Source organism: Poecilia reticulata, linkage group LG21 (assembly GCF_000633615.1).
Source record: "Poecilia reticulata strain Guanapo linkage group LG21, Guppy_female_1.0+MT, whole genome shotgun sequence".
NCBI lineage: Eukaryota > Metazoa > Chordata > Actinopteri > Cyprinodontiformes > Poeciliidae > Poecilia > Poecilia reticulata.
This window is the reverse complement of record NC_024351.1, coordinates 6,611,696-6,621,753: the sequence shown is the minus strand read 5'-3', so window position 1 is coordinate 6,621,753 and position 10,058 is coordinate 6,611,696. Positions and strand designations below refer to the sequence as shown.

Sequence of the window (10,058 nt, the reverse complement as noted above, 5' to 3'; positions counted from 1 at the left end):
CACACACACACACACACCCCTTCCCTCACTCCCCCCGCAGAAACATTCAATTACCATGAGAATACTGGAGGTTCTAATGGGTCCAAATACAGCAAACAATGACACAAGAGCCCCTTTAATTTAATTATTTACTTTTATGACGGCTCAAGATTCCATTAGCGCTTTGGAGATCATGCTAATTGGCAGCGTGTGCCGGGGGTGCATAGATATCTGAGAGGGTTTGTTGGCAGGTTTTTTATGTTTGTCTTGGAAATTTGGCCAAATCTGTGAATTTACAATCAGACTGCTCAATAAGACGTGGGTTTCAAGTCTTTGTGTCCATTCAGATGAAAGATGGCCCATCAGAAATTGGCAGCTAGGTGTTTGTTTTCATTAAGCCACATCAGAGAGATAATTTACCTAAATTATTCTGTTTTGCTTCTCTTCTAAACAGGCTAATTATTTCAATTCCATTTTATAAGAACTCTGTATGATCAGNAACTAAAAGGCTGTTCCAGAATGTCTAAGAAATTGTATTTTATTTTATTTTTTAAGTTTTAAACACTTTGTTTTATGTTTTGCATTAAAGCATACTACTATAAAATCATTTTTTAATTCACTGGGGAGAAAATCCTCTACGTCTACTAGGAGGCTGCCAACAATAAAATGGAAAACGACCTGCTGACCTGTGTGTGGATGTACTGAGACCTACGAGGACCATAACAACAAAAAAATACAAACTGGGTGATCCAGCAGAACGGCAATATAAAACACAAATCACAACTGGTACCTTTAAGTTTCAGAAATGTCTTTAAAAAAAAATTGGGAACTATTTTTAAAAAGCTATAGGTCGCTAAATAAATTCCTCTAATTCTAAGGAATCTGGTCGACTATCCAGGTAAAATCATCGATGAATTCAGCAGAGTTTCCTGAAGCTAAGTTTAATCTTAGTCTCTTTTTGGTTTTTCATCCAAATCCTGTTTTAAATTGAATTTGTTGTCAAGTTGGGCCCAGAAAGTGCTTCAGAGTCAGAGCATAAAAATGAAAACATAATCAAATTAACACATGGATTAAAAACAAAAATTAATTATTAAATTAAATTAGAATATGTTACATGATCTTAGGGAAAAGAATGAAGAAAAATGCCTTCATGCCTAAGCTGCATGGACAGGTTTTGGTCATTGTCTGTATTATTCTGTACTCTGTGAATTACATGATGGATTATAAAATCTAACATGATCTCAGAGTTATTTGCTTTTAAATATTATTAAAAATCTCTCCATCCTAGAGAAAAAAAAAAAAGTTTAAAAAATCATTTGTCGCTCCAAATTAGTAAATTCATTGCCGCAGTGAGAGTAAAGAACTGAACTGTTGAACAATTTTAGCAAATAAAGCCATTTACACACGTGACACACAGAACAGGTACATTCATGTCATTGTCTCCTTGTTGCCACTCGAGCCACCTGACAGAAACCAATTGGATATCACACCTTGAGACAATTCACCAGCACACACCCTTCTGTCGCGGCTCTGCGGCGCCTGCATAAGTAATGCTGAGCATCCCTATTCATGAGCCTGCTCTTTCCTTTACAAACTGCTTCATTCAGAGCGTTCATTCAGCAGCATCTGGCCCCATTCTTCGCCTCGCTCGCCTCTTTTGATGTGGGCCCCTTGCTCCGTTTTTCTTCGCGCTCCTGTTCAGTTGTCATACCTGAAGAGTGTTTCGTATTCGGAGAACGGAGCGGCGGACCCGGGACCGATGGCGCTGACGGGTGAGGGGCCACGCAGCTGGTTGGTGTCGGAGGTTCACGAGTCCGCAACAGTCCTGGAGGAAAACCAACCTGTTTAAAAAGTCTGCAACAGACTTGAAGCTGGAGCAGAAATATGCCTTCAACAACTGTTGACCGGCCTACAGGGAATACTCTACACAGAGTTGGCTCTTTGTCTGATTTGTCACATCTGGAAGGGAAAAGAGATAAAAAAACCACAAGAAAAGGGAACAGTAACTAAGAATGCAAGAATAAGGAAGTCAGTGGCATACAAAATAGCTCTAAAACACAATTTTATGCGGGTGCAAAACACTTAAAATGCTTATTAATTAGTCCAAAATGCCCAGATCAAGACATTTAAAAAATGGTTCATATTACCAAACTGTACAAAAACTGAAATGGTTCTCAACTAGAAAACAGAGAATTTCACCTTCGGGTTTGCAAGAGTAAGCCTCTACCTCAAGACGAGGTGTTCAAGGAACTTCGGTTCCTCTAAGATTTCTGACACAAGCAGGGATTTTGTGTCAGGGGAAAATCCCTCTGGAAGAGAAAACCGGGAGAGGCAAACCCCGGAAACGTGCTGGAGGCAATATCTCTTTTAACGAAAGCCTTAGTGACCAAATAAAATTTCTCCAAAACTTTTTTTGGAGAACATAAAACAATGCCTGCTCAACCTTTTTCATTTCAATGTTAAAAATAAATAAATACAAATTTCAGAAAAAACAACCTGTCCTTATGAAATAGTTCAAAAGTCAAATAAGAAAAAAGAAATTCAAAATCAGTCTTTTGTACAGTTTCCTTTGTGAAGTTCCTAACAGTGTCCACTAGAGGGCGATGTTGACCATCAATCGCAGTCATAGCGCTCATCTTGACCGTCAGGCCTTTTTTGACAGAAACACAAAATGAGTTTGCATGTTCTCCCCGCGCATGCGTGGGTTCTCTCCGGATACTCGCTTCCCCCCACAGTCCAAGAAATAGGACTGTTAAGTTAACTGGCCTGTTTATTGTGAAATGACCACCGGAGAGAGACACTTTCTAAAAACTCTACATCCACATAAAATAAAAATAAAAAAAATCCCATCATATCCTGTAACAGGATATGATGGGATTCCAATTCCATTGGTAATGGTTCCATTTCAAAATGGAGCCATGACCAAAAGTAGTTATGAAAGATCCTTTTAACTAGACTTCAGGAGTGTTTGCACAACATACAGATAGAACAACCTGACTCAAAGGCCATAACTTAGATTAAAAATTGAAATCTGAAGACCCAGTGTGATTTGTCAGAAGATGGAGCTGCAAAAGGTCATTGTACCGTCTCTCTGTTGTCTATATCCAGAACCTGTTTCACATCTGCTACAGAAACATGGATCTAAAAACTAACAAAAACCCGTCACACTTTCTTCAGTTTTTTTTTTTTTTTAAACTGCTGCCATCAGACTAACAGTACCACATTAAAAGCAGAACCACCAGATGGCTACACAGCCCTCTGCCTCCAGCTGTTTAAAACGCTGAACTGCTGATAAGTGACTGCAGTTGAGACATATTCAATATGTGCAATAGTTTGATCTGCTATTCAGTCTGTCTGCGTTTTAGTTATTAAATGTAAATAATTTGCTTCGGTGTGATCCGAGCTGCAGGGAGTTTTTGCGTTGGGACCGTGTTTTGGGAACCGAGACGCAAATTGTTTTGAAAGCAGACTACTTAGCCTTTCCCTTCCAGTGTAGCGTTTCTGCTTTTCAGTGGCCCGATCCCTCCTCTGTTTGTGCGTTTTTTTTTTACTCTGCAAGCGACACCTGAAATGCGTCTCTCTTCGCACTCCAGGGCAGCGAACTCGTGCATGCTGGCTGGGCGGCAAGCCATGACACCACATGTTTAGGCAGGAATGAAAGACGCAACAGAGGCTGCATTGTCTGGTAGCGGTATGGATTCACTGCAAAAACATATTATCATAATATTGCAGATTTAACTATTAGATTGGCCCCATGAAAGTCAGCTGTGATAACTTTCCTTTTTATACTGTGGCTTTCATTTGGATTTGTGGATAAAGCAGCAAACAGACAGACCTTCAGAGGGTTTCTAATGATTTCTGCAGCTGAATTGTATCTGTTTTCCATAAAAGTGCAGTCGGAAATTCTGGACATCAGCCAGTCTGTATAAGCTTTCAGCTCAGAGAATTTACTCAAAGTATCTTGGTAGAGGCAATCAGTGATTGGCAGCAAGTAGTAGAGTGATAGGTGATCCTAGTCAGTCAAACATCTGCCGTGTCTGCACATTTCACATTTTCTCTGCTGATCCAGGAATAAAAACGAAGCAATCAAAAGAGAAGGAAATGAAAGCGTGACTGACCCTCTCGGAGTTGTGCAAAATCAAAGTTAAAGACCTGATTCTGGCAATACGCCTGCATGGAAGAAAAAAAACGTGATCACCCAACGTTTGATATTTGATCGCGATGGTGTCATGATAGCGGATCTCTGCGGAAAACTCAAAACAGTTGCTTATCAGAAGCATAAAAAAAAAATTTAAAAAAAGCAATGTACTTTCTTTTCGTTAGAAAATAAACTTTAATCTATTCAGGATATGCAGGTTCGTACATAGATACAGATGCAGACACTCAGCTGCTTCTTTTTGCAGCTGTCTGACAGGTTAGGAAAGACGGGGGGGAAGACAAAAATCACATCAAGTGATTAACGAAGCATTTTTGTATGTTTCATGTATACAAAGCCGTATAAAACAAGTACAATAATGAAAACACAAGTCTAAAAAATAAGTGTGTAAACAATTTGTGAATATGTGCTTCTCATGACGCCAGCGCCACCACGAATCGGATCAACCGGTACCTGCCGTCGTCGAGGCAGGGTATAAAATACTAAATAAAATAAAAAAACAACTGTTCTCCCACTGGTGTGTTTTTTGTACTGGGTGCTGTAACCTAAAAGCTCTACACCTGTGTAATGTGACTAGAATACGTAGGAAGACTGCAGAACTCCTAAGTCAATATACGCAGGGCTTTGGTAACAGAGCACCATGTTGCTGTTGGTGTCAATCCTCTGGGCGTTCTCCAGCCGGATCGTCTACTTCCATTGGTCCCTTTAAGGAAAAGATGGACGAAGTAACAACATGACAGGCACAGTGGGTGTTTCCAGTCTCCCCAATGGACAGAGCCAGCTCCTGGTAGCAGTACTGAGGAAGCCCCACAACCTCAGCTCTTTGGGCAAAAGTCTCCAGCCTGGAGCTCAAGTGCTCATTCAGAATAATTTTGCCAGGTATGTTTGTTTTGTTTTTGTTTTTGTGCAGACGTCTGTCTCGGCAGTCAAAGTTCAGCTTCCAGGACTTTTGAGTCCTCTCTTCTCCCGGGGCCTCACTTGGTTTCGGCGGACAGCTGCTCCAGCAGCGGGTTGGCCTCGCTCTCGGGTGTTTTCACGCTGTCGGTCCGCACTATGCAGGTGGGCCTGTGGAGGTTGAGCATCACCATCAGCTGCTGCCTCTCCAGACGGAGCTCCTCGATCTGGGCCTTCAGCTCCGAGTTCACCGTTTCCAGGCGCTCCGATTCCTGAAGAGAGACGTGGAACCATTAGACGCATAGAGGCGGTGAAAGTAGTAAACTTAACACACTGATGTTTCTTGCAGAGTGAAAAAAGTACTGACTTTGGTAAAAAAAAAAAAATTATATATATATATTTTATGTTTTTAATGGCTTCCTAATCAAAACCATTCAATTTTGCAAGCAATTTATCCTTTTCAATGTAGTGCATAGCCAGAAAAAAATTTCACTGCCAATTCCATCTTTAAAAATGGTGATAAGTAGGATAAAATTACACAAATTTATTTAATGTTACTTTTGTTGAAAAAGATGCTGCAGACTTTTTTTTTTGGCAACTCCCAAAAAGATGGTCGCCTGTTTTTGTAATACGAGTAGAAACGGACTATAGAAGATATCTTTTCTCTTCCTACTCTCTTTACTCATGGAATTTTGTTACCCAATTGTCCCATGAGTTCGTATTCATGAAATGAACGTTTGCATGCGAATCTTGAAATTAAACTAGTTAAATAAAACGTAACCAGACGCCTTAATGGTCATTATAATGGTGTAGAGCTGCATTAAGCTATTTCTGAAACTTAGTGAAACAAAGTCAGTTTATTCTTGACCCCAACTTCTCTGCTGCTACTTGGTACATGTGGCTGAGTCATGAACCCACCCTTTGGAGGAAGTCGGTGCGTTCCTTCTTTTTGTTTCGGCACCTCGCTGCCGCTACTTTGTTTTTCTCTCGTCTTCGTTTCCTTCTTTCTTCGTCTTCGTCCATCTGCAAACAATCATGCGGGGACAGTCACTCCCTGTGTGTTATATATATGCTGACCTGAGCTCCGCTTCGCCCGTCCGTCCTGGTTGCGTCACATATTTCCTCACCTCTGTCTTGATGGCCAGCGGCCTCTTCCCCAGCCTCCCCAGGAAATGCAGCGGCGACAGCATGGTGCCCAGCTGGTGAAAGTCTGCCAGCTTTAGCTGGTCGGTGAGGGTGGTGGCCGAGATGCCCGCCAGCGGGCCGAGGCTGGGCAGGGAGCCTGCCGCCAGCGAAGGGTCAGGTATTTGTCCCGGCATCATGTCCAACCCGGCCAAAGCCGTCGCTGTGGTTTGCGAGAAAAAAGAAAAAGGGAACGGGGAAGGATTAGCGGGGACGTTCACAGTCGAGCAATCCAGTATTTAGACGGCTGTAAAACTGCCAGTTAAGAGGTGCGACTGACTAAATGTACAGAAAAAGAAAGAGGAACGCCCATCCTGTTGAAAATGATCAAATGCATCTTCTGAAACAAAAAAAAAAAATCTGTCTTTGTCATCAGAAGTCTTTAAATATAGGTTGCCAGTTCCAAGAATGCAATCGAAAGTCGACAGCTTTCAAAGCTGTGTTATCTTTTTAGTCAGCTGCTGGTAAAAAAGAAAAAAAAAAAAAAAAAAACTCATCACCGTCAGCAGTTACACACTCATTGATGTAGTTTCGCATGCAAAAGGAAGCCTGGGCAGCCTTCGCTCTGATCGCGTAAACAAAACAGCGATGGCTCCAATCACTTTATTGCTTTTGGACGTCTGTGTCCATTTTTTTTTTTTTTGGAGAGAATCACAGCAGATCAAAGAAAAGCTGGTGCATTCAATTACCGCCCTTCTTCCAATAATTTAGGGCAGTTCTACAGGGCCTGACCACAGCCATCTTTAACGCAATCAGGGAGGAATTAGGGACACGGTGGGGCAGGAATAAAAAAGGAAGAGGCCGGGGAATTAAGACGTCGCTATAATTGCTTTGAGGTCGAGTTGAGTTGGAAAACCTCTGACGGTCAAATAAAAACCAGATGAGAACAGACTCTACCCTGCCCAGCCCTGCAATCTGGGAGAAGGGAAAGAAAACGGGCAGGAGCAAATCGTTTTTCCACAAAAACACCTTCGCACCTGAAGTCCGATCAACCAGAAGCTCGAGTTGACAACAGACGGAGACTAGCGAGCAAACCCCGGGGCTACGCCGAGTGTCAAAAAGGGGGCACATGATAGCCCTGGAAGTTTGAGATTAATAGCTTTATTCACATTTGCTTCCTGAGCTTTCAGCTGCAGCTGAAACCTCCACAGATTCGCCTCCGACCGAACAAAGCCCCTCTCATATGGAACCAACAAAGACGTGTATTGTGAGGCGCTGCGAAAACAGCTAACTCTGCTGGTGGGTTTACTATCCGACTGCCTCAACGACTGGATTGAAAGTTAGACTATTTTTCTTTGGTCCTCTTCCCCCCCCCTCAAACCAGTATAGTTTAAAAACTCAAGTCTATTACAAAGGCAGTAAAGGAGGTCATAAAAACGCAGGGTTATGTAACTCGGCTCTGATGAGCTCCACCCTGCTCATGCACTAAGTCTGGTTTCACAGTTGGGATTGTAATGCATGATGGAGACCAAACAAGTGAATCAATACTGGAAGGGTTTCAGGCTCTGGTGTAGAGGTCACAGAACGTTGCACAAAAGGTAAATACATCGTAAACAAACCTTAGATAACTTTGAAATTCCCCGTGATTGGCTTCGTCTCTACATGTAATAGTATATATTAAATATCTCTTAATTGTCCTCCATGACATTTCTGTTGCTCTAGGGAATGGAGCCAGTGGCTCATGATTCATTTTTATTACCCAAGTCCTCGCAGCCCTTCCCTCCTCTGTCTCTTCCACTGTACATTTATTCAAAGTTGCATTACTTGGCAGCCAGCGTTTGCTTTTACTGCAGAGAAGAGGAATAAGACATAAAGAGAGAGGAAAAAGAAAATCCTTGCTCCCCACCCTGTGACAGTCCCAGGAGAGATTAGGCGTAGGCGGCGTGTTCAAGGATTTCTCATTTTGCAGACAGGATGTCAAAGAACAAGGGGTACAGACCGGGAGACATCCACTGCGTCGGCTGCAGACCAAACCAAGACCTCAAATGATCGCTGAGGATTTAGGCGTGTTTGTGCTCATTTCTGATCGATAGGTACAGATGTAAAAATCGGAATTTTTGTGGAAGACTTCCGTTAGTGGTTTTTGTAATACTTTTAATTTGCCGATATCAATTTTACAAAGAAGTGTAATAGAACAAATATTTTTAATGAACTTTCTTGCTCTGAGAGGTTATAATTTATTTATGTTAAACAATGATGATGTCACAACATGTGTGAGAGCACAGTCACTATAAAACTGAGTTTAGACTCTAAACTTTAGAGCAATGACAATGCTAATTTAGCTCACAGCCAGAATAAACCTCAGTTTAGAAGTTATAGAAATGTTTTTATTTCATTCTTGTAAAATATTCTGAATGGAAAGTCCTCATTACTTTGTAGTCTAGCTTGTCCAAAGCTTGCAGTTAAAAGCCACCGCATTTATTCAGCATGTAAACATCAACAGCACTACTTGTCTGCGGGGAGTCAAATCAGAAAAAAACAAAGCAGTCTGGAGGCAGGTTTGCCAGCAGCAAAAAAAAAAAAAAAAAAAAAAAAAAAAAAAAAAAACAATTTCAAGCTGCAAAGCTTTTCCAGAAAAGTTCATATCGTTCTATTCTTGGAAAGTCTCCCTCCAGAGCTGAGCAGAAACGTCGCTGCTTTTAACCTTCGTCTCAAGAGAGTGAAAATCCCCCTCGCAAACTCGACAGCGAATCCGAGCCTCGAGACATGAAACTCTGCAGAAGCCCCGTCTGTTTGACACGGGGGGCGGGGTGGGAGTTTGCTGATGCGTGCCTTGCAGCGCGTAATGACAACACTAAAGGATGAGTCAAAGTGAATTCTATATTTTTGAAAAGGAGGGTATTTCTGTGTGTGTGTGTGTTTTTTTTCCCTACCCTCCGAGCAGCAGCTTGCAGCTAACGATTAGCGGTCAGTGTCTGGATGACGCAACTGCACTTCAGCGGCAGAGCAGAACGAGCTACTGCCGCACCGTTCCGGGCCGTCACCTACAAAACTAAACCAGGGAGTATGGGTGCAGGAGCCGGGAGCGGAAATGCCAACTATCACGCGCAGAGAAATGGAACCCGACTCTATTCATTCTCTGGCGTTCAGCCCAAGAGAAATGTCTGTGTGATCTGACTTAGCAGGAGGCAGGTGTGTGTGAAGAAAGGATACGCCTGGGGGTGAAGGGAGGGCAGGTGGTGCAGTTCACCGGTCTTGTCTGCTCGCATAATTTATCCGTCTTCAGCTTTACTAAACGTGTCCGTTTCCTGAACGCAATTAGTGGGGCCAAGGAATTCAGGCTCCTACCTGCAGCCAGAGGCACGGCCAGGGGCCCGATATCCTTATTCGATTTAGAGGTTCAGCACAGGCGGGGAGCGGCGCTGTATGGGTTCTGGTACACTTTTAAATTAAGTTAAAAGTTTGTACTTTATCCAGTGGTCAAAGTATAAATGCAAAAGTTATAATTTTGGGGCAGCTCTTACGTCACATGAAAACCAGGTGATGGATGGAAATTTAGATAATGGAATTAGGGAATGAAGTGTCAAACTATATTCCCTTACTTGTTTTTCCAAACTGTGTGAAAACCCTGGGAAAGGGCGCAGATTTTCCAAGGCTGCTCTACTCTTATAAGCTTCTACTTTATAAAAGAAAGTATTACAACTTTAAGAGTTTTTATTCCTGTAAATTCACAAAAGCACAGAATTTACAGGAATAAGAGCAGGGAGAAGAGAATCTGCAGCCAAGGCGTGCTCTCTCAATCTCCAGGCCAAGGTCTTGGCGATCATCATTATCGTCTGCACTCAGCCGGGGCCTTCGAGCTCGTGCTAAGTTACAGCGTTTTGCAATCCTCCGGGGTGTGTGTGTG

General features: G+C 42.4%; 1 protein-coding gene across 1 annotated transcript in view; it reads right to left on the bottom strand.

The window, feature by feature from the left end:
• Nucleotides 1-4,288: 4,288 nt before the first annotated feature.
• The window catches only part of jdp2b (Jun dimerization protein 2b), a 7,916-nt gene continuing 2,146 nt past the window's right edge, over nucleotides 4,289-10,058 (bottom strand). The window contains exons 2-4 of the mRNA XM_017302022.1: nucleotides 6,157-6,374; nucleotides 5,948-6,052; nucleotides 4,289-5,301 (exon numbers count right to left, since the gene is read on the bottom strand). Of these exons, the coding sequence (XP_017157511.1) occupies nucleotides 5,110-5,301; nucleotides 5,948-6,052; nucleotides 6,157-6,351 (492 nt within the window). The 5' untranslated portion in view covers nucleotides 6,352-6,374 and the 3' untranslated portion in view covers nucleotides 4,289-5,109. The remainder of the gene's footprint in view (nucleotides 5,302-5,947; nucleotides 6,053-6,156; nucleotides 6,375-10,058) is intronic.